General features: G+C 39.5%; 3 protein-coding genes across 5 annotated transcripts; 2 read left to right on the top strand and 1 right to left on the bottom strand.

Moving 5' to 3' along the window:
- The first annotated feature begins 240 nt into the window (after positions 1-240).
- On the top strand, positions 241-761 carry LOC116181107. The gene is made up of 2 exons (XM_031501381.1): positions 241-338; positions 384-761. The coding sequence occupies exons 1-2, from the start codon at positions 276-278 to the stop codon at positions 723-725; spliced, it is 405 nt and encodes a 134-aa protein (XP_031357241.1). The 5' UTR covers positions 241-275; the 3' UTR covers positions 726-761.
- Positions 762-15583: 14822 nt separating this feature from the next.
- LOC116181090 lies at positions 15584-20164 on the bottom strand. 3 transcript variants are annotated; one of them, XM_031501353.1, is made up of 9 exons: positions 19666-20164; positions 19398-19618; positions 19124-19348; positions 18970-19062; positions 18796-18924; positions 18699-18740; positions 18420-18646; positions 18210-18372; positions 15584-17961 (listed from the first exon to the last, which is right to left on the bottom strand). In XM_031501353.1, the coding sequence occupies exons 2-9, from the start codon at positions 19603-19605 to the stop codon at positions 17828-17830; spliced, it is 1221 nt and encodes a 406-aa protein (XP_031357213.1). In that variant the 5' UTR covers positions 19606-19618; positions 19666-20164; the 3' UTR covers positions 15584-17827. The 3 variants fall into 3 exon arrangements, with proteins under 3 accessions (XP_031357213.1, XP_031357215.1, XP_031357214.1); XM_031501355.1 differs by having other exon boundaries at positions 18420-18586; XM_031501354.1 differs by having other exon boundaries at positions 18970-19029.
- Positions 20165-23347: 3183 nt separating this feature from the next.
- LOC116181457 lies at positions 23348-23926 on the top strand. The gene is made up of 2 exons (XM_031501834.1): positions 23348-23467; positions 23515-23926. Exons 1-2 carry the CDS (start codon positions 23390-23392, stop codon positions 23866-23868), a joined length of 432 nt encoding a protein of 143 aa, XP_031357694.1. The 5' UTR covers positions 23348-23389; the 3' UTR covers positions 23869-23926.
- Positions 23927-24344: the final 418 nt, after the last annotated feature.

Raw genomic sequence — 24344 nt, 5'->3', positions numbered from 1 at the left:
AAATTTTGTAATTGAACTTACAGCACTTGTTTAGACAAGAATGGGAGTAACGTTTGTGGATAATGATGAGAGATTATGTCGGAGTTTATTGCTTTAACGTAATTTAATGTAAATTTGTTAATGGCATTTGTGGATTTTCCAGAAATAGTTTTTTGAATGCAAATATTTTTCTAAAGGAAAAGTTAGTAAGGTCTTGTGTCATGCTTGAACAGTAAAATTATCATACAAGTGGAATATAAGTAAAGGGGCGCAGCAAAAACTTCGCATTTTCAGACATGTCCGCCCAGTTGAAAATCGTCTTACTGCTCCTACCAGCGAGCTTGGCATTTTTCTCCGCGGTAAGTAGACCCTTAATTTCCCTAGTGAAAATACGTTGGTTTTAGAGAAGAATTGGCGATGTTTCACACGATCTTAAGCTTCGCGTCGACGCCGAACACCCCGAATGCGTCGCCCGGTCTGGTGTGGACCCGAGCGTTGCGGATAAGTATTGGGATATTCTCGTGTATCCCGAAGGGAGGCCGTTCAAGTGCTACCTCGAGTGTTTGTATAAGGCTTTTAATATCGTGAGGGAGGATGGCAGCCTGAATGAAGAGTTCCTAATTGAAACTATTGAAACTGTGACAAAAGAAGGTGTTAATGCGTGCCGTGAGGAAATCAAAGTCGGAGCAGATGGATGCGAAAGAGCTTTCAATTTTGACAGTTGCATGGTGGCATTTTACATGTGATTTCATTTTGTATAAATAAAATTAATGTAGGATGCATCCTGAATATCTTTAAGTTGACTCCGAAATTGGCCCGCAATCCCCAAACATTTTCGTCAATTGATAAGACGTCCCTAGCCCTACTGTTCTTAATATTTAAATACACTATCACTTGATTTCCAAACGCAGTATACATGGAGAGGAAACGCATCAGTCCAGATCTGCTGTCAATATTGTTACTGTACAGCTTACCGCCATTTTCTCTGTGTAATACAGTCACGCGACAATCTGTCAAAAATAGCGCTGGAAATACGACAACATCGGGCGCCAAGTTGGTAAGGAAATACGCTGGGTGAATCAGCGACGAAAAGGTGACGATTAAAAAAAAAATCAATTCCTTGTTTTAATTGTAAAAATGCAGGACACAAAGCAAACATGTGTCCGAAAAACAGGAAAGAGAGCACGACGGTTGTGGATGATGTTTGTCTCAATGTGTCAACATTGAAGATAAACGACCTAAGCAGAAAGTGGGGCCTGGACAGTGGTGCGACCACTCACTTATGCAATGAACAGCAGTATTTCGATGAATTTTTTAACACGCGGCGCGGAAATAAATGCTGCCAAGAAAGACACCACGTTACAAAACTCTTCTAGACACCGGATGGTCGACTCCACATAACATAACTACGGGTATGAACTTGAAGGCGTGTAAACATACTGGGGACTAGACTTTGTGTAACACGTGGGGACCCAAATACTTCGGAGCTAATTTGGCGGTCATCCCATATGGGGTTTCCATTCTGTGTCGGAGGTTGTAATGGTGCGCCTGTTCTTAGCAATTAACTAGAACACGTCCTGGAGATTATCTAGACGGGTAAGCTCAACCATCAACGCTGTATCGATTTATCTGGACTTGGTAACAATCGACTCTAGGGGAAGCGTTCGCCAACCAACATAGTACTTACCTTGTCAAATTATTCTACCATGGGTACCGAATATTCCATAGCGACATCGAGGCGCCATCAAATCGATAAAGGATTAGTCATCGGCGATAAAGAAATAAGGCGGACGTTATGCGTTATTTCCGATAAATATGGTGTGCTTATTCGAAAATGTTTTGGAAGTTTTCGTTTTGCTATGTAATCAAATAGAGTCGTGTTTAATTTTAGTCTAGCGATCATGCGTTATAAATCATACTATTAAGGGATTCACGTAATTAAATTTACGTTACAAGATAATCGATCATCCTACCTGCACCCCTATCCGTACCGCAACGGAAATCAAATTATAAAATAATGGTAGACAAGTTGTAATAAGTAGCTCGCATTATGTGTATGGGACTCAGGGCCAAAGTACAAACACCACGCAACAAGCGATCGATTGAAGCAATTCATTTATGATATCCTCATTACCTTAAAGTGTCTGATTGTAAGTACGATGTTCATTAAATACGCACAAACTCAAAAGTAACTGATGTTACTTTAGGAACTTCCCAGAGCTCGTTTCAATATCACATGGCATTGGCTCTTTGATGGTGGAAAAATTTCTTTTAACTGCTACTTGAGGGGTTGAAAGAAAGGCAACTGCTCAATAAACACAACACTCCGACTAACTCCTACGTAAACTTCACTTCTTCAATTCGACTCCAACAATCATTTTGAATATAACAAAAATCTTTTAGAGCACTCAAGTAATTTGTTCCGCAACACTTTATAACTAGCAAGACGGACTGTCTTGCAGCAATACGTTGAAGTATGGCAACAATTACCAATCACCGAGACCATAAATTAACGTCCACCACCAAACAAGTAACGATCGCGTCTTTCTCTGGTATTTAAAGTATTCTTCCTTCTCTCAGTTCCCGCCCCTCCTCTACTTGAACTTGCGTCTTCGAAACTAAATACCTGTTTTTTATTGGCGCAACCGGTTTATCTTCCAACGTAGCGATAACAAATGTCTTATCGCAACAACCAGATTTACATGAGATAAGTTGAACATTTCCAAATGTCCCAGTGGAGCGCTGAATAATCGTCAGGAGAGAGGGTCGGATAATTCTTTTTGAAAGTGTCACGAGAGTCCTCCTCGAGGTTTAGGGTTTGAAGTACAAACATATCACTGGGTGGTCTGGAGCGTATAGAATAACGCCCAGTATACGAAGTTGTTTTAATGCTTTGCATAGATTTATGCCCGACTCACATTATCGGTCAGATAACAGTTCGGTCACGGTGCGGTCACTTATTGCAGTGTATATTCCGTATGTATTATATAGATTGGTAGAATAGGAACTGGAAAAAGAGGGCGGAAAGGGGTTCAAGTTTTTTATGGACTTAAATGCAGCGTTTGACAGCGTGGAAAGGGGACAGGTATGGGAGATGATGGAACTACATGGAGAGAAAAGGTTGAGGGATGGAGTCTGAAGTGTTTTGGATATGTAAAGGACTAGGAAAGCATTTCGTCCAACCTTACCTTAAGAGACATGGACAGAGTATTAAGACTGCGCTGAGGTGGAGGGATAGAAGTGGAGAAGAAAAGTATGGTTTCTGGCATACGCGGACGATGCAGTGATCATGGGAACAGAAATGAAACTATGGGAAGAATGGAAATGTATTATGGGAATGGGAAGGAGTGGAGCTAAATGTAGAAAAGAGGAAAAGGGAGATAGAATGGAAATGGGGGGAGAAAAGAATTGAAAAGGTAAAAGAAATTAAATAGTTAGGGTACCAAATGCAAGGAAATAAAGGGGAAAACGCGCAGGTAAGAGAATTAAGGAAAAGGGGGGTGACGCCGGCCGATGGAGAATTGGTTAAAGAACGATGATGACGGCAAAAGGAATGTGGGAAGAACAAAGAGGGAGGAGGGTCAAAGGGCCGTATATAGAATGTAATGTTTTGAGTACAACAGCGCCTGTCATCGTTCTTCTACAGTTCTTGTTGCAATTTTGTTCAAATTTGGGACCTTCTACTACGACGATATGGGACAAGGCAGCGTACGCAATATTTTTAGCGTATTTTTAAAGAATTTTTAAGAATTTTGCATTGGGGGGGGGGCACATGTTCTACCCTTCACGGTATTCTAATGAAAGGGTATAGAAATAAATTGGTTTGTACAAACTATAACTTTCCCGTGCGAGTCTTTTTCGAGATCAGTGAGCGACGGGGCCCGATGGGGGGAGGGGGGGGGGGTAAAAATTAATTTGATCTCTCATTGTATTCTAAGTAAAGGTCTCAATGAAAGGAACCGTTTTCTACCAATTACTGCCCTTATTTCTGTCCTCTTATCAAAATATGGGGGGGGGGGGAGGATGGAACTAGTTTTATCCTTCATGGTACTCTAATGAAAGGTCTCAACGAAAGGAATTAATTTCTACCAACCATACCCTTCCTCCTCGATCTCTTATCGTGATCGGGTATATTCCCTTATACCTCAAGAACGGATTGTCGAAAGAGGGTACTCACAAAGGGCGGTTGAGACGTCTGTAAGAAATATATCCATTGGTGATGTCAAAACAAAAGCTATTTTGGTTTAAAAAAATGCGCTTTATCTGCACAAGAGTTGTGCACAATTTATACTTGTTTATTAATGCCTTTACACGAAACTGTTCTCGGCTAAGTTAGCCCCAAAGTATATCAGACCCTTTGTTATCTTTCATAAAGTTTCCCCGTGGATGTTCGCGTTGCAAGATATGGATGGTAGGTTTAGAAACACCTGGCATGCAAAGGACTTGAGACGCCGTCCAGATTAGCGAGTAGTTTTAATTTTCGGGTTGGTTGGTTGGTTGGAGACGTTGGACAGTCCATTTTAGGGGTTGTATCCACTCTTTATTTTCGTTTTCGGATTCGCTGTTCGAAGATCAGTGTCCTTCATAATTAATGAGAGACAAATTTATAAACTCGAGGGAGTGTAATTCCCAAATGAACCAATTGATCTCATATTTTATTTGGAAGAAACGTTTGTTTTGGTCGTCTCTATCACCATATTTGTACACATTTACCTCGCATACCATGTGTACTTGTTTTTTTGGTTTTACGCTTGTTTTTTTTTTTGTTAATGCACCGAATAATATAATAATATGTTATGTATGGAAATTATTTTGCATAGCAATGTTGACTCTCCTGGACGAAGTGAAACCTCAGCCTTTTTCTTACGCCATGAGTATATTTAAGTGTTGAATTCATGAGGGCTTCTAAATTCGACGCTCCCGTGTTCAGAAATCTAATTTCAAGCTATAAACATTTACAAATCTGCCGATGAGTCTGGTACATATTTATTTTTGTTTATTATTATATTTATTAAATTATTTTTTGTCATTTACGACCCATTATCTCCTCTTAGCTTAGAGAGGAGCGTATAAAAGGAAAAATCTAGTTAGCATTTGCCTCGTCAAAAATGATTTGGAAGGTTCTACTGGTAGTGACAGTGGTAAGACCCCCTTGAGCCGCACAATTGCATAAAAACCGCTCCTTCAGAAAACGACCCAAGAGATACTAGACAAATGGTCGGCGAAGGCCGCGAAAGAGTATCCCGACTGTGTGCAATCTTCGGGTGCCACGCAAGAGGAAGTGGACAACTTCTACCAGTTGCAGACTCGTGCCGTCTCGCCAAATCTCAAGTGCTATATATACTGCTTGTTCAAGTCTTTCAAGTTCATCAACCAGGATGGAAGCTTTAACAAGAACGAATTGGTGAAGGATATTGAAAAGGCCACAGATGAGATGATTCAATTTTGCGCGACGAATTTCGCTAATGAAACGGACCCCTGCGCATTTACTTTTGGAATTACTGCTGGAATTGCATTATGGGTATGTATATGTTTAAAGTTTGTTAGTGCCTTTTCTAATCGGGTGTAGGTATCCAAAGTGTGATAAATGGTATAGTATTGTTAGCCAAACCAATGTTCGAATAATAAAATTCTCACAAAGCACGTTACTCAGTCGGTTTTACATTTATAATGTCGATGTAACAACTTTACTACATTATTGATGTCATGTAATGTCAACCAACCCTTCAAAATCTTTAGCTCCTTGGAAATTGGAGTGCCGATATCGAAATATCAAGTTCTAATATAATAAGTTTGTGGTCATTCAATAATAAAATTTGCCGCAACGCAACAAAGAGTTCAACCAATCTTGAAGGTGCATCTTCAACCATGAAAATCAAATTTCCATTATAGGATCTCGAAGACAATGGACCAAATAAATCAACGCTCAACCGTGAAGAGATGCGGTTTGACCTTTTCGAAATTTCTCACGATTGCACGAAATTACACAATCCGTCGGTAGACGATAATGTCATCCAAAACACTAACGGCAGGCGGACGCCGGACTTCCGTAATGCAGTCTACTTTTCGAGTTCAGGGCCAAAGGATTCAACTGGCACTAACATTCCAGTAAGTTCCTTCACGATCCAAAATCACCCTTGGTAGTGTATGGGATGATGGCCTTAAATTCGCACGCACTTAGACGCGCGTGATAATTTTCCGGGAGCTTGAATGATTTCACCAACTTATTAACGACTCCACACAGATCGAAGCGGGTGATTTACTTAGCCACTCGGCACGAAAGCCATCGTGGCTTGACGCGTATTTTCCCGCGGTATCGCGCGTATGTTTCGTTTTTCAGGAGTTCTCTCTACGGCTTTTCTCCGAACGACGTTAATTTTTGGAAACTACGCTGTTCAACCAATAGGATTCATTATTTCTATTCAATGATATCTCCAGAAAGGCCAGACAAATCGAACCTACATTAACGGAAAATTCACACAGATTCTGAAAAAAAAATTACCGCACAGCACCGACCTAACGAGCTGGTTTAGTTCAGCAAGACTGTCACGTGTTTCTAATTAATTTCTTCCAACTTTCATACGCACTCAACTGGCCCTTCGTCACATTTTGGATTTAAAAAGATCTCACAACCCGCAAAAACTCAATTCCTGGAAGAAACAAGGGAACCATTTTAACTACCTACTAAAATCAGTTTAAAATCTCGCGTTTGTCTTTTTATATTGTGCCCGTTCACATTATCGGTCAGGTTACGGTACAAAAGGAATGCTCGCTACAATAATTGAATGCACTTTGACCGGCCCGTGAACTGGCAGTGACGTGGCTGATAATGTGAATCGGGCTTTGATATAATTACAATATATGTAAATATGTGCTTTACAGATATAGTTTTCTACTATTATACATAAGGAGTTCTGGTATAAGTGCATATTCTTCCCTATTATTTCACCTATACGACTATAGCATAGTGCTTTATGTTGCTCCCACTACTTATTCGCCATCGGCCTGTTTTTCCAAAATAGCATTCAGCAGAGTGTATACAGAGAAGGTGAACTTCATGATCTAACTTTTCACAACTTGAAATGTACGGTTACAGTAAATACCGACTTGCCTTTAGAAAAGTTGTGAAGTTCAAATATCCGAAGCCTCCCGTCCGAATTTTGACCGACCTTTGCGCTCTAACCATAATCGGCACTATAGCCCTTTGGACTCTGACATCCGTGTTCCCGAGATGCCAACCACAAAAGTAAATTGCATCCGATAACGATTCACTCTGAAAATGTAAATGTTTTATCCCAAGCGCTAGGAGTAGGACTTACGTGAATTATTAGCTCATTTGCGCTGTAGCAGGAAAGCAAGAGCAATGAGAAGTGCCCCATGAAGAATGCGAACGCAGCCACCGATTCAGAGGCAGCCGTCTATCCACGTTAATTTGAAATGACGACGGAATTGGATGATAGGTACTTACTGCAACAAACGCGCCGAGACAGATGGATCCGGTTGTAATCAAGCCCTGCAGCAACATGAAGAGTGAGGAAATGTCGTTTAGCTCCTCGCATACTCTGGAAAATAGTTCGAAGCTTACGCACTTTTATAAACAACATACCCCACCAAGTGATTGTGTTTTCGAACAACCCACGCCAAGTATTCCGCTTTGCTTGGAGCAGATCGAAAATTACCTAGAACATTGGCGGAAAGCAGCTTAAATTGTGCGGTACAGTTAGAAATCAGACTAGCAATCAGAAAATCAGTGCAGCAGATGTTTATGAGCATATCCATTAACATATAGCACTGCCAGCAGTACATAACGCCATAATGCACGGGGTGGTCGTTCCAAGGAACCGGGAAGCTGGTCACCAGTGGCACATCCATGGTAACGATTGAAAAAATCGCATACACCAAGCAACATGTCCCTCCCGCTGAGATGCAAAAACCAGAAAACGTAGCGACAAAGAGGCTGTCACCTCTCAATTCCTCGTCCATCAGCGGACCCGCCGAATCCGAAGGATCAAATTTGTGGTAAACCACTCGTAGGATGTTTCGCAGGCGAGCTCCTTGGTGCATACCGAACACATGTCTCATCGCGCTCTGTGGAAGGCTCATTAGAAAACGACCACTTGCCTTAATTCGTCTACCTCGACGATTGCGGTTAGTTTCATTATCGCTCGCGCGATGGCACTCAGATCGTTCGCTTGCGATGCGTAGTATAGGTTGCCATAGGCGAATAACAAGTAACTGAAGATATTGAAGCACCTGATCGCCAAGGTTAGGCGGTTTTGGCGTTCGGGCCACGACGAAATACTATCCAGTAGCACTTTGGTTGGTAGCATTAGCCATTTGGCGCCGTCTTTTACGACGTGAACGGGAAGCTTCACCCCGTCCATGTCGTGTTGTACAACTAACATGCTTTCGCGTTCTCTGGTTCGAGTTGTATCAATTTTTAAAGTTGCGGGAGGATAAGACCGAAATTAGCCCTATAATGGATGCGTTGCATGCATGTCCTCGTATGACTAATACTCTATCATTAGAATGAAATGCTAGGAATGGAAAGAAAAATCGAATAATTCATAGCTGAGAGGGAAATTATACTGCGCCGACTTCCTAAATTATACCAACTTGTAGCGGTAGCTATAAATTTGCATTTAAATTTTTTCTCGAAATTTCGCTGGGAAGTTAGAGACTTTCAGAAATTCAATTTAGAGCGCCAATTTCTCAGATAATTATTTGGTAGTGGAATTCTAAGAATAAATAAGCGAAATTTAGGTGGAATGGAAGATTCTTCTTTCTACGTCGTTTAATTTCTGTAGAGCATTGTTTTATTAACGAATTTTGGATGGGTATTCGATTTTAACGGTGAAGTAAGCATGTGATCATTCTCTGGATGGTCAGAAGACGAGGGTGCTTTCGTGGGGGAGAGGTGCGTTTAAAAATGTGTTTTACTATTTTACCATAAGTCGTGTAGCCAATTAAGAGGGAGTTAACAGAACAATGTTCTGGAGACTGACGGTCCTGAAACACGAACGTATGACCCTGTGCAGTACAAATTAATAGTTTCTCGACACTACGCTTCGAGCAAAGAAAGGATCGCGGCAGTCAATTGCGGAAAAGTTCCAGAAATGTTTTCGACCACATAGTTTTGTTTCTAAATAAAATCATTCGGAGTTCGTCATGGACGAAAGTCTGCGTTTTTGGGCCAAAAAAAGAACCCATCGGTGGTGCGGGTATTTTTGTTATACAACGTAGAGCTGTTCGTGTTCTGGCATCTTTAGGTTATAGAGACGATTGTCGTCAAGCATTTATCGATCTCAGAATCTTAACACTTCCTTGTATTTATATTCTTGAAGCCCTGTGCTATGCTAAACGAAATATATCTCTTTACACACAACAAATTGACGTACATACTCATCACACAAGAAAAAAAAACAATATCCGTACTGATCTATGCAGACTCTCAAAATCACAAGAAGGAGTACAGTACCAATGCAAACATTTATACAACTGCCTTCCCTTAGATATAAGGATTTTAGACTACCCCATATTTAAGAGACGCATAAAAAATTTTCTTCTATGTAACGCATTTTATTCTTTTAACGAGTTTGTGGCTAGTGGTAGATTATGTAATTAGTTAGCGTTTTTATTGCGATTTTACTGTTTTTACCTGTCTGTTTTTAGTTTGTTTGTTATATTGTTTGTTATATACTATTATTTTTAATGTTTAATGTAATTTCCCGTTTCTTTTGACGAGTGTAAGTGTAATTCACCTTCTCACAATTAAATATTATTATTATTATTATTATTATCGGGACGTAAAATTGAACAACGCAGGTTCCGTTACTAACAATAAAAAGAGAAAAACACTTTGAATGAATTAATTCTAACGTGCTCGTTTTATCAACCCAGAGAAATACGGATTATCGCGGAGCAAGTGATAAACAGTTAAACTCGAATAAAAACTCTTTACTTAGAGAGATTAAAACAGCCGCACGCGCTCAAGGACGAACTAATTAAACGCGCCAGTATATTTTAGTTAGAATTTCGCGTTTATTCGAGACCAGAGGTAGGTTAAGCATCTCTTAATTACCGCAGAGTGGTTTTCTAGTCGGGGTGACACGCGAAGATTACGGTATGCATCGTATCTTTCGGAGAGAACTCATCCTGATTCTTTACGAAGTTAGCTACCTGTAAAGTTTGAATTAAATTCTTGTTACCAGTTAAAGGCAGAATTCTCGGAGAAATGCTGCGAACCCTGACAAATGTGTAAATTGAAGTTTGGTGATCCTCAAGCTCAAGGGATAACTTGCGAGTTAAAAACTATTACGGTAAATACGAACAATAAACCGTAAAATAAAGTTGGATTTCGAACTAGGGCAAATTGTGTTAGAATTTCGCGTTAATTCGAGACCAGAGTTAGGTTAAGCACCTCTTAATTAGCGCAGGGTAGTTTTCTAGTAGGGGTGACACTCGAAGATTACGATGTTCATCGTCTCTTTGGAAGAGAACTCGTCCTGATCCTTTACGTAGTTAGCTACCTGTAAAATTTGTATTGCAGGTGTATTAAATTCTTGTTATCAGTTAAAGGCAGAATTTTCGGAGAAATGCTGCGAACACTGACAAATGTGTAAATTGAAGTTTGGTGATCCTCAAGTTCAAGGGATAACTTGCGAATTAAAAACTATTACGGTAAATACGAACAACAGTGGAAGTTTTAGACGCACAAAATTAAGATGGTGTGACCTTAAAATAAAGTTGGATTTCGAACCAGGGCAAATTGCGTTAGAATTTCGCGTTAATTCGAGACCAGAGTTAGGTTAAGCACCTCTTAATTATCGCAGAGTGGTTTTCTAGTCGAGGTGACATCGACGATTACGGTGTTCATCGTCTCTTACGGAGAGAACTCGTCCTGATTTTACGTAGTTAGCTACCTGTAAAATTTGTATTGCAGGTGTATTAAATTCTTGTTATCAGTTAAAGGCAGAATTTTCGGAGAAATGCTGCGAACACTGACAAATGTGTAAATTGAAGTTTGGTGATCCTCAAGTTCAAGGGATAACTTGCGAATTAAAAACTATTACGGTAAATACGAACAACAGTGGAAGTTTTAGACGCACAAAATTAAGATGGTGTGACCTTAAAATAAAGTTGGATTTCGAACCAGGGCAAATTGCGTTAGAATTTCGCGTTAATTCGAGACCAGAGTTAGGTTAAGCACCTCTTAATTATCGCAGAGTGGTTTTCTAGTCGAGGTGGCATTCGACGATTACGGTGTTCATCGTCTCTTACGGAGAGAACTCGTCCTGATTCTTTACGAAGTTAGCTACCTGTGAAATTTTATTGCAGGTGAATTAAATTCTTTTTACCAGTTAAAGGCAGAATTCTCGGAGAAATGCTGCGAACACTGACAAATGTGTAAATCGAAATTTGGTGATCCTCAAGTTCAAGAGATAACTTGCGAAATAAAAACTATTACGGTAAATACGAACAACAGTGGAAGTTTTAGACGCACAAAATTAAGATTGTGTGACCTTAAAATAAAGTTGGATTTCGAACTAGGGCAAATTGTGTTAGAATTTCGCGTTAATTCGAGACCAGAGTTAGGTTAAGCACCTCTTAATTATCGCAGAGTGGTTTTCTAGTCGAGGTGGCATTCGACGATTACGGTGTTCATCGTCTCTTACGGAGAGAACTCGTCCTGATTCTTTACGAAGTTAGCTACCTGTGAAATTTTATTGCAGGTGAATTAAATTCTTTTTACCAGTTAAAGGCAGAATTTTCGGAGAAATGCTGCGAACACTGACAAATGTGTAAATTGAAGTTTGGTGATCCTCAAGTTCAAGGGATAACTTGCGAATTAAAAACTATTACGGTAAATACGAACAACAGTGGAAGTTTTAGACGCACAAAATTAAGATGGTGTGACCTTAAAATAAAGTTGGATTTCGAACCAGGGCAAATTGCGTTAGAATTTCGCGTTAATTCGAGACCAGAGTTAGGTTAAGCACCTCTTAATTATCGCAGAGTGGTTTTCTAGTCGAGGTGGCAGTAGAAGATTACGGTGTTCATCGTCTCTTACGGAGAGAACTCGTCCTGATTCTTTACGAAGTTAGCTACCTGCAAAATTTTAATTGTAGGCGAATTAAATTCTTGTGGCCCGTTAAGGCAGAATTTTAGGAGAAATGTTGTTGCGAATACTGACAAACGCGTAAATTGAAGTTTGGTGATCCTCAAGTTCAGGGGATAGCTTGCGAAACTATTATGGTAAATACGATCAATAGCGGAAGTTTTAAACTCACAAAATTAAGATTCTGAGACTTTAAATAACGTAGGCAACACACAATACACGTATGACATGTTTACCTATTTAGTCCAAGTGTGCTACTAATTTTACTATTAAAAAAGCCCTACAAAATCTAAAAAGTAGCAAAGTAAGTTGAAGTTGTGGAACTCTCGAGCGGAATGCGGCGAACGGGACGAATAAAGGAGTCCAGAAGGCTGATGGATGCGAGAACTTTGACCACACAGAGAAACGTCAAGATAAAGAAAAAATGATGCAGTTGTTAAATGTGAAGGGGTTAAGATACCAGAAGTAATATCGATGCTGAGGGGGCAGAAAGGCAATGATACTAAGAGTTTATGGTAGACAAGATCTAAGCCGTAACGCAAAACCAAAAATTGGTAGAGCATCAAAATTTGATTTTACGTTGAAGTAACAGCGCCCAAGAAACTCGAGTGATTCGACTTCGGGCCGGCAACCGGTGCAGACGTGCTTTTTAGTGAGCGCTGCTTAAGTAAAGAACTCGTAACTTTGAAACGCGAGGCGGTTCCAGGCATAATTCAAACTTATATTCGAAGCTCAAGCGGAAATTGTCTTTATCAAGACACAAATAACGCGAAATCTCCAAGTGCAACAGGACAATAAGTGATAGAATTGATACTTGAATCCTATAATTAAGGCTAAAATTAAATTGAATTAAAGGGGAAAAGATAGAATAAAGGGGCGCAAATCACGTAGGGCAATTAACCAGGTTGATTTGATAAATAGGGAAATTGCGAAAGGTAGCGCTCACGGGCACCCGGAAATATACCTACCTCGAGGGGGCGGAACAAATTAGACCCTTGCGAAGGGTAACATAAACTTGTCAATCGTTGAAATACAAGTACCCTCATCCATCAATCAGACTATTAAAGTTCCCACAGGACCGAGACTGCTTTGGAGCGAGTGGGCATCAACTTAGGGGATTCCCCGTGTTATCAGAACCACACAGGAGATTAACCAACAGGATTAGAGAAGAAATCAAATCACCTTAGGGAGGATCACAGAAAACAGGGATTCTGGGTAGGATACGAGTCACTGGTGGCAGCGGCTAACACATACAAGAGCCAGATAGGAGTTTACGTGGAAGAAGGGGGGAAACATGTCCGCACCCACCACGATATAGCCTCTCAGCGTGATATCCGGAAGGAGTGCCTCGCCGAGGAGGAGCGGAAATAACCAGGATAGCAGCCAGGATGCAGAATGAGGTAACAGCATGAGGCTAGCGACGTAGAACGTACAAGGGGCGAACGACCCAAAAAAAAAGGAGCAAATTGACGACGAATTAAGAAAAGAAGAAACAGGACGTAGTCTACAGGAAACCAAACTAACAAGTGGGATGGCTGCGATAAGGAACTACGACTGGTGGATAGGAGGAGGGAAGAATGAGAGAACCAGCAGAGGCACAGCAATTCCTCAAATAATGCAAATTCCTACCAAGAGATGGCGGCCATTTCCTTCAACATGATATAATATAGGGAACTTTCTTCAAAAATGCATAACGATGGGTTACGTATACTTAAAAAACGGACCAAATGGATGGAAATGATGGCTATAATAGGCAACCAACCCTGCACGAATTTGTTTTAAATGATAGGTAATATGCGTCTGCTATGGAAACAGTATCTTGATAATGTCAAATTAGGGTTAGCTTTTTATTATTGGCATCAAATTGTGATTTTTAACACAAAGAATTATAGAAAACACGATAAGGTTGAAATATTAACATTGTATCGGAGTGGTAACAGTCCAAGAACTGTGGAAACAGCTCCAGGGTGTCACGTGTAATGTTGGTTGCCTACAGCCATCTATTCCATGCCGTGGTGCTAAGGATCATGATTGGTAGAAGCGGTAGAAATTGTTAGCAGGAAGAAGGGGAACGCCCCCTAGCAGTTGAATCGGGCATAGGAAAGAAGCAAAAGAGGAAGAACGGTTCAAAGTGCTTAGAAGGAGCTAGATCACAGCAGCAAAGGAAAGCGGCAACGAAGGAGAGAGAGGGAGAGAGCGGAATAGAAAAAGAGTAAAGGAACGAATTGAGGGGAGGAGAAAAGGAAAACATGGAGAAAGTAATGGAGAAATCGATGGAAGGAGTAAAGGAGGAGATAGCGCCCAATGAGACAAAGGAGCAAATAGATAAAATGGATGAGATGATGGAGGATATGAAAAGAAGGAGAGAGCAACGGGATTCAGAAAAAGAGGAACTTATAGAAATAATAAAAAAAAAGAAAAAACGAGATAAGAAAGAGGGAATATAAAGAACATAAGGATCAAGCGACTAGAGATGAAAAAAGGGAAAGAGATGAGAGAGAACGGAGGAATGGATAATAGAAAACCTGCAAGAAGAGGCGAATATAAAAGAGGCGAGAATAGAGAAAGGAAAAGAGAAGAGTGGATAAAAGGGAAAAGGGAAGTTAAAGGAGAGCGGGATGTACACAGATGACGAGTAGACGTATGAAGAACGGAGGGTACAAAGAGAAAGAGAAGGGAATATAGAAAACTAATGGTAGCTGATGAAAAATGCAGATAGAATCCCAAAGAAAACAGATTAGTGAGAACAGAGAGGAAAAGAACGGAAGAGGAAATGGCGGGATTTGTAGGGAGAAACTAACAGCAAAAAAGGATATAGAAGAGCGGTGAAAGGGGAGGGCTACAGACACAAACAGAAGAAAAGAGAAAAACGGAATAAAAATGAAGAAGGGAACCATGAATGTCTAGAACGTAACGCAAGTGGGTGGTAAAGGCGCTCTATTCTGGGAGTTTGTAAGACGATATGGTGTCGTGGGGACGGTAGAATCATCGATAGAAGAAGAGAATTAAGAATAGGTCTCCGAAGGTATACATTTGGAACAACCAATTTGCGAAGTGGGACAATATAAGGGTTAGAGCAAAAGGAGGTAGGTATGTTAACATGAACAAACAAGTACAAATTGTGCTTTGTGTTTTTTAAACACCCCTACGAAATTTCTTCCATAAATAAGAAAGTTGGCACTGCACATCCTACACAAAACCACATTTGCAAAATGGCGCTACATTTGCTTTTATTCCAAGTGGCTACCCAGTCAGCAGCGTGACGTAATTTTGACGTCACTATTTGGTCATGGCCGACGTCATTCTGTATGATTTAATGACGACTTAAGTACGTCATAATGACGGGAAAATGTCACAGCCCAAAGACGTCATCAGTAGACGTGTTCTAGACGTCATATAGACTAAATTTCCACAGCCCAACGACGTCCTCACAACGTCAATTGACGTCAACGCGTATAAAACGTCCTCAAATCAAATATTTAAACAGTACTTAAACATGTTTAATGAGTAAAATAATTACATAATTCTTAAATATATACAACATATTAACACAAAAACTGTAAGCAAAAGGCAGTTATACTGTATGAAGCAAAGGAAAAATTACTTTTTCGTTGTTCAAATAAGGCAGAGCTATGCATTTAGCAATAACATTTTGCAATGGCCAACTATAAAGTTCAGTTGAAAAAGAAAAGACTCTATATATATGTAAGTTTTGAGAATCAAAGGGATAACTATAAAATGACTTAAATTTATGGAACTGTTTTCCAATTATTTCAACTCCCACTGAAGAAGACAGAATGTTTTGTACTTCAACAACTTTAATTTTTTCATTATCTTCAACAAGACAGTAGGAATTAGCTACAGAGTAACTATGAATAATTAAAGTTAGATCATCATAAATTACTTTTTTAAATTGACTAACTTGAATAAAATTATATTTTGGTATTAATGGACCCATAACGTGTGCCAAAAACAAAGATGTTTGTGCAGCGCTAGTTATAAAACTGTCTGCATTCTGGTGCAATTCCCCTAGTCTTCTACATAATTGCTGTAATGGTTTTGAAGGTTTTTTAATAAGTCGCTTCAGTTGACCTAAATAATTTTCAAAGCAAAATGCAGAGAAACTATCTAATACTCCATAGAGTGTTACATCATCACAAAGATGGCAAAGCATGTGTACATTGTATATAATAAACTGTTCACCATAAATATGTTCACTGTGTTTCACAAACGTGTTAATAAATGTTCTAGCTAAATTCATAAATTTGGATATAAACTTTTCTGAGATTAGAATTGTTATACTACTATGGAGTAATAAGAAATGCTCATAAATGGCACTATTAATTACCCTATGAAGCGCAACTGGTCCCACATACAACAGGAATGTCCGAAATTCTGTTGCTTTCCATCTTGGAAGATCACTTAATGAACGGGGTTTACGATTAATTTCTAGTGGTATGCATGATGAAGTACTGGTGAGATAATTAGAAATGTCAATAATTTTTTTACCATTAAGTTTAACTGCCTTGTCTGGTCCTAACCAAGTATTAAGAAGTTTTCTCATAACCCCCAAGCACACACAGTGCATATAATCATTGGGAAAAGCTGTTACTAAACCAATGCCTAACTTAAGCAGTGGGGATATACCTAAATGGTGATCTTCATCCTGTTGTGCAATGAAAGATGCGTCAGTTCGTCTTGGTGCAGATATATTTTTCAAAACTACACGGCCTTGAATGTATTTACCCGTTTCAATGCACTTATCACAGGAAGAGTAACCACTATGACCCTTAACACATTTTAGATAGGCCCTAGCAGGGCTATCACACACAAAGCTTCTGATTGTGACCTGATATGTTTGTTCTTTAAAGTACAAGCCAACGTTTAACAAATTTAGAAGTTCGTCAATAAACTCAGATAGATATAAATGTAGTGGTTCTGGTTTACCTTGCCCACAAAATATTCCAATAGCAAATGGATTACTTTTAACAGATTTAATAAGGCCTAATATTGGCCATATACAAGTATTTGCACTTTTAAACAAGGGCAAACCATCTATATTAAAACTTAAATCAATTGTAGTATCTACCCGTAAAATTGTAATTACTCAAAAAATATTCTAAGTGTTTTTGAAGTCCGATATGTATATACTCTCCATTGTTCAACATTATAGTATTAAATGAAGTAGGGGTTTTTAATAACGTTCTGAAATCAGTTGGTAATTCTGGATGATAAGGTTTTAATATTTTTAGAAGATCATTTACTGCGGACTTTGGAACACTTTTATGCAGAGCCCATCTTCTGATCTTAACCAATAGGTCACCAGAAGACGGCGTTGGTTCAGTATCCGCTTGTGTTTCCTCTACATTGCCCTCACTTACTTGAAAATTAATATCTTCAGAGATATCATACTCCAACAGATCCTCATATGAACTAGAATCATCACTTGACTGCTGTATAACACTTTCAGGTATCTCAGAAGATAAATTGTTGCAAACATTTGACGAATTTATAAAGTTATCTGATAATTGAATAGAAATATCCTCCTGTTCTAATTGCACAGTTCCAGATACAGTAATATCATTGTTTTTGTAAAAATTATTTTTAGTTTCAGCTATACGTCGATATAACTGCCTTTTGCCCACAATATGGTCATTAGTTTTATAGTATTTACGTTTAGACATTTTGTGTAACAGAAAAAAACACACAGTTATTTACCAACGTTCTTGATTAACCAGCTTTCTTCTGTTTGGTCTTTAGTTCTGCTTGTAACCGCTGTGGCGCATGTTTCAACCAAATTTTGATGGCAGTATGAACTTGATCATCAGATACAACTGTACTTGTACATGAGCGCTGTACAGCACCTACAAAAAATAACAAGAATCACTTCAAATCTTATTAATAAACTAATTTCGAATGCCTTATTTCTACAAAGACTGTTCCACAGTACAGATGAATTACTTGATTAAAAATTTTAGTTAAGGGCTAATAAATTATGCTAATTAAGTAAGAAAGTGCTTTTTACTATTTTTAAATTTGTAAATAATTTACTGGGCACATGCAATTGATATGTATGAAAGTAACAAGCAAAATAAACAGAAAAATCACTTACGGACTACTGCCGTTTTCACAAGTAAATCGTTAAAAGCCTTTTTTTCCTGTCTGCTACCCATAAAACTATATTTTGTTGCTAAGTCATTGCTCAGTAGCTGCCTCATCATGTTGTTAGTTTTAGAAGTAACATCTTTCCCGCCTAGTCTTGATAAATGTGATACCTAGAATTGGCTATAAGTAAAAATTACATGATAACAGTGTTCTTTACCAAAAGATTAAAGATTTCTTTTTCTTTAATACAAGTTTCCGTTGTAGCTAAGTCGGCACTTTTCGTTATGGGCAACACAAATGGTAAATCTTGATTTTGATTTATTTGAGATTCACTTGAAGAGTTGCTTTGCTTTTGTATCCACGCTAGAATTTGTTTGTTTTGCTCTTTAATGCAAGAAAACAAATCGATAATTGTTTCATCGGTCAGTGCTCTTCGTTTTTTACCTTTTAATTTTAAATTAAATTATGTAGGTACCTATACACAAATTTAATTTACCTGTTGATGGATTAGATTGGAAGGAAGACCCTTGTTGTTCTTCTAGAATGTATTTTGTGTTTAGAGTTCAATAAACGAAAAAATTTATTTATATTACCTATTAATGTAATTGTGGACGATGCAGAGGAACAGGATCGACTTGATAGGGTGGATCTCGGAGTTGATAGTTCCTTATCTCTCAAAAAGGTTGAACTGTGTTGGGGGCTTAAATTGGACTGCACACTCCCTGAAAATTAACATTCGATTACATCACTAATGAATTTTATGTTACCTATGGATTTAGAAGTCTTAGATGAAGAGCGACGTAAGGGCAGAGATTCAGGATTCGTATCTAAAATTTGGTTCGAATTATAATTGTTTCTACCTACAAAAATGTTTATCAATACTAATTTGCCGCTTCATTTTTAATATTATAATTAACAAACCTTCGATTGAAATTCGAGGTGGTTTTGGAAGAATATTTTCTTCTTCTATGCTACAGTCACTCTCATCGACATCATCATATAACCTACGTGGGGCTACACGTTTCCGTTTACTTTTCTCGCATACAGAGGTGGTGCTTTTATTAGTAGTAGTTTGTTCGTGGTCTGTGGCTACATCCGATAGTTCTTCCGCCAATTTTATTTTTCTTTGTGCCGTATTATAGTCATCTGCAATGAAAAATTAAGTTTCAAACCAAACATTATCTTCGACTATTACCCGTTTCGAAAAATATTCGGGCCAATTTAGTATGTTGCCATTTATCTATTACAGGGAGTTCGCCTCGATGCAACGATTTATCGTAATCATATTGGGTTGTATAATTTGGCCAATAAGTGTGCTGTTTCGAAGGTGTGAGCCATTTATCAGATACAATGGCCACAAACCCTCTCTCTTCCTGGTCAAATTCAACACCAACATAAGCCATTAGTAATACTATACTGTATAAATTACAATTAGAATAAAAAGATTAGATAGGTTTACTTACACAAACACACGTCACAAACCAGCAAACTTGCTTTTTGCAGTTTAAATTCCACGTTATTTTTTGTGTAGATGCACTAATTCCCGCACAAGCACAAAAGAAAAAACGTGTAAAAAAAGCGCGCAAATTTAACATAACCTCAATTCTCATTGCAGTCTGCCATCGATGAAGCACTGTTGCCAGACTGCAAATTCGTTAAATTAGTGCAGCATTGCCAATTATAATACGTGAGTATATCAACCAATGGTATTAATAATCACAATTTTGCTTCTCGTAAAAGTACAATATGTAGTATCGATTATATCCAGTATCACTGATTTACTTAATAGATGAAAGTTTCAAAAAATATAAATTATGGGTCTGTTTCACGGCCTGATTATCACGTTGTAGTAACGTCAAAGTATGACGTAAAAATTGGTCTTTAAGATCACGTCAATATGACGTCCTTTATTGGTGGTTCGACGTCTTCGACGTAGTATCACCAATTTTTCACGTCATGAGGACGTCGTTTGCTTACTGGGNTGCAAAATGGCGCTACATTTGCTTTTATTCCAAGTGGCTATGTATCAAATTTTATTTAAATGCCCAATGGTTATATTTCTTCCAAACGTCCCAATCGCCCTTTGTAGGCACTTTCCTTACAATTCACTCTTAAGATATAAGGAATTATAACCGATCACGACAAGGGATCGAGGAGGAAGACTATGGTTAGTATAAATTAATTCCTTTCGTTGAGACGTTTCATTAGAGTACCATGAAGGATAAAAGTAGTTGCAATCCCCCATCCCGTTCTTTGGTAAGAGGACAAAAAGAACGGCAGTAGTTTGTAGTTGAGACCTTTAATTAGAATACAATGAGAGATAAAATTAAATTTGACCCCCTCCCGCCCCCCCTCACAGCCACCGTCCCTCACTGATCTCGAAAAAGAGTTGCACGGGAAAGTTTATACTTTGTACGAACCAATTTACTTCGACGACACCTTTCATTATAATACCATGAAGGGTAGAACATGTGTTTACCCCCCCCCCCCTTTTTTTTTCTTTGTGGGGCCCTTTTAGACAGCGAAATTTAATGGCCGTCTGGTACACCTTCAAGGTATAGGCTACCTACTGCACAAAATTCCAGGACCATTCTCCTAGAAGTAGTTCAAAACGGTGGAAGTGGGTCCGGACGGACGGACAAACCGCAAACAAGGGCACATTTTTTTTAATTCTTAAAAAAATGCGCTAAAAAAAGAATAAGGGAATGATGAAATGAAAGAGCAGGAAGGGATATAGTTCCGACGAGTGGAAGTGAAGGGAAAGAAATGAGAGTGATAACGATACACAACTAAGATGGAATGGAGGAGTTAAAAAATAAAATAGAAAATATGATAGATGAAAGGGGGGCTAATATTTGGGGGAAATTTTTGATGCCAGAACAAGTATTAAAGGAAAATGGGCAGAGATGGGAAGAGAAACACAATGTAGAAAATGAAAAGGTAAAGAGTGCAATCAAAAAGGGAGGTTGGGGAGTTTTTAACGGAAATATGGAGGGAGATAGGGACGGGCAATTCACATACTTGGGAGGAAGAGGGGGAAAGAAAAAAGAGGGGAATTAGAGGAGAAAGAAGTGAAAGAACAGAACAGAACAATGGTACAAAAAAAAAATGCAAAGAAAAAAGATGGAGAAACAGAAATAATACGAAGAGCAAATCATGGAAAAGGATTTTCGGAAGGTGACAAACAGAGGAAAACAGAAAAACAGAATAAGTGGGAGGGAAATACAATCAGGGTATTGACAGGAGCGCGACGCGTAAATCACGGAACCTCCACCCTCGACAGCAAAATCGGAACAGCAGCCCACGCCACAAAACACCCTAAAAAATGGAATCAACGGCAACGACACTGAACAAGACCATTGACCACCTAGTGGATGCCTTGCAGACCCTAAGAACAGCCGCCACCCCGACAGCGAGTTTCTTCGGCGACCAGCGATAAGACCCGGCCAAATTCTTCCAAGACATGCAGAGGCGGACATCCCTTCGCCATCTTGGAAGGAGGCAGCCGAAAAACAGTTACGTAAAGCAGCTGCAACGTGGTGGAAACCATATTCCCATTTCCAATATAATCGAAGAGGTGGCGCTCCTGGACGACCTCCTCCACCCCTGAGTAATACGCATACCACGACGCGCCAACCGCAGGACATCCAGGTCCGCCTTCCAGAATTATTTATTTCTCAAAATGGACGCCCACGCCAGAGACTACGTCCGCGAATGTTGGATCTGCGCCACAGCGAAGAGAGGCCCGGTACAGGCCCAGACAAGACGCCCACTCAAACCCACCCGAAACTGGGAATCAGTCTCGGTGGGCAGAATGAGCCCCTAAAACGCCCCACCCACAGGGTACCGCCAAATAGTTTACGGACCTCTTTAGCATGTGGATGGAGGAACTCTCGGTAAGAGTGGCATCGGGAACCAACGTTACCAACGTCTTGGAACAGGAGGTTTTCGCACGCTACGGCTTCCCGAGAACAGTAATCACAGACAACGGGCCCTAGTTTATCTCGGTCCCGTGGGAAATGGAGAAAAATCCACGTCAAGCGCCGTAACCAAAAAGTAAAGAAGGGACTCTGTACGCACTCCATAGAAAAGAGTCCCAGCGCCTGGGCAACCGTTCTGCTGATAGGGCTATTTAAAATGGTAATGCCGTACCAAAAGACATCTACATGTAAGCAATGCGAGAGTGGAAACATTACTGAAGAGGAAGAAGTACAACCGCGAAGGCAAGGTAAACTAAAAGAAGGAATAGCATTAGAAATGCTATAGAAGAAACTGCACGACCTCGGTCGGCGACACAAAGAACTAAAGTAATAAGGGCACAATTCCAATAGATCTCAATCCGGAATATCAAACGGTAAGGAAAATAATGTTACAAAATGGTGCACAAATAATGATTTTGTGATATTTTTGTTACTACAATTTTGTCCATTCACGAACGTGTCGTTTACCGTGAATGAAACAAAATCCTTGTGCATTTTTAATCTATCCCGTTCAGGTCAGACATGGAATAGACGATTTCATTGAGACGCTTTCGTTATTGAGCGCCTCTTTTCCACCCTTAATAGGTACCCCATTTTAGCTACAGCGCAAATTGCTAGGCAATAAACTCTTCACAATCACAATTTTGTCACAATTTCGTGGGGAAACAAATCATTTCTCACGGTTAGGAAATCGGAAGTATAATTATCATCTGTAACAATCGATTATGTTCCCACGTTTGTTTCGCACATGCTAATTATCGAGATGATACGCAGATTCATAAAAGTTCTGCGCCTGAAGCAGGAAGACTCCAAAACAAGAAGATAAAGAAATTACGATTTATTGTGTAAAGGTAAACAACCGTTGCAAAACTGTAGGTAGGCAACAGTAGTTCTCACACATTAACATGCCCTTTTTTTTTGAAAAATATTTTCTCGACATATACAACGTGGACTTGTAGATACCTTATAAATAAAGGCCTTGTTCGCTACAGTCGTGGATTTTCCGGGGGAGCTTTGGGGACGTGGCCCTGAGATCTGGGGACATTCCTGGCCATTCGTCTTAGCTTGGTTTATCTAAACCTGAAAATGTACTGAATAGCCACACGCTGTATCTTCGAAGATTACAATAATCTCGTGATATGTTACTAACCTACCTTCGCTATAAAGTAGATCAAAAACGGTAACTCGTCCTTAGTTCCCAGCAACCATGGTGCGCGCCTTTTTAAGGGTAACGCTCTTGCTCGCGTTTTCCGTGTCGATAGTTGAGCCTTTCTACCATTCTGTGGTAAGTAAACCTACAACAGTGCTCAACAAAGCATAACCGACCTTTAGGATGCAACGGTGGAGTTTTTAGAGCTTTCGAATTGCACCACGGAAGCCATCAACGAGAGATGCCTGCAATCGTCGGACGCCGACCGATACCAGGTCCACTTGCTGTGGTCGAGACTGATGTATTCGAACAGTAGAAGTTTAAAGTGCTACCTCGCGTGCATGTATACGAACGTTGAGTTCCTGAACCATCACGGCGAGTTCGACGGGAATATGATCGTGCAGGAAAACGATTACATCACTCTGGAGGAGATTCAGCTCTGCGACGACATTACCAGGTTTATAAAGGACAGATGCGAAAAGACCTTCGAGTTTTCCTATTGTCTTACGCACACTAACCACACGACTGTAAAATAGTGCACAAATGTAAATTTCTGCAATTATTTATTTTAAAATAAATTATTAATGATTTAAACCTCCAAGTTGCCGTCTGCAATTTTTTTTCTGCTGAATTTTCCCACGGATTTTCGGCTTCCGTGGTCCAATTTATCTTTTCGTTTCCCTTCAGCTTCCTGAAGGTGCTTGAACCTCTGCTGCTCCTTCGATAAATCATCCGTAGTAATTTATCATTCCCAATACTTGTCGTAGTGTAATGGGTATGAATTTTCAATTACACATAATGCTTTTTGACCAGGGTGCGAAGGAATAAAATTTTGTCGTTAACTGTATATAATGTATAATTAGGTTTTGTAAACGTATCATTTGTTGTAAGTTTAAATTTAAAATAGAGAGAATGTACTTTAGCTGAAGAAAGACTTGGCCGCGGGGAGAGAGAGAGAGAGGGAGAGAAACGGTAATCCTGAGGGCGAATGAAGTCGTTGTGGAACTCGCTT

This window comes from Photinus pyralis, unplaced genomic scaffold, assembly GCF_008802855.1.
Source record: "Photinus pyralis isolate 1611_PpyrPB1 unplaced genomic scaffold, Ppyr1.3 Ppyr1.4_LG9, whole genome shotgun sequence".
Lineage (NCBI taxonomy): Eukaryota > Metazoa > Arthropoda > Insecta > Coleoptera > Lampyridae > Photinus > Photinus pyralis.
This window is presented reverse-complemented; position numbering and strand designations above follow the sequence as displayed.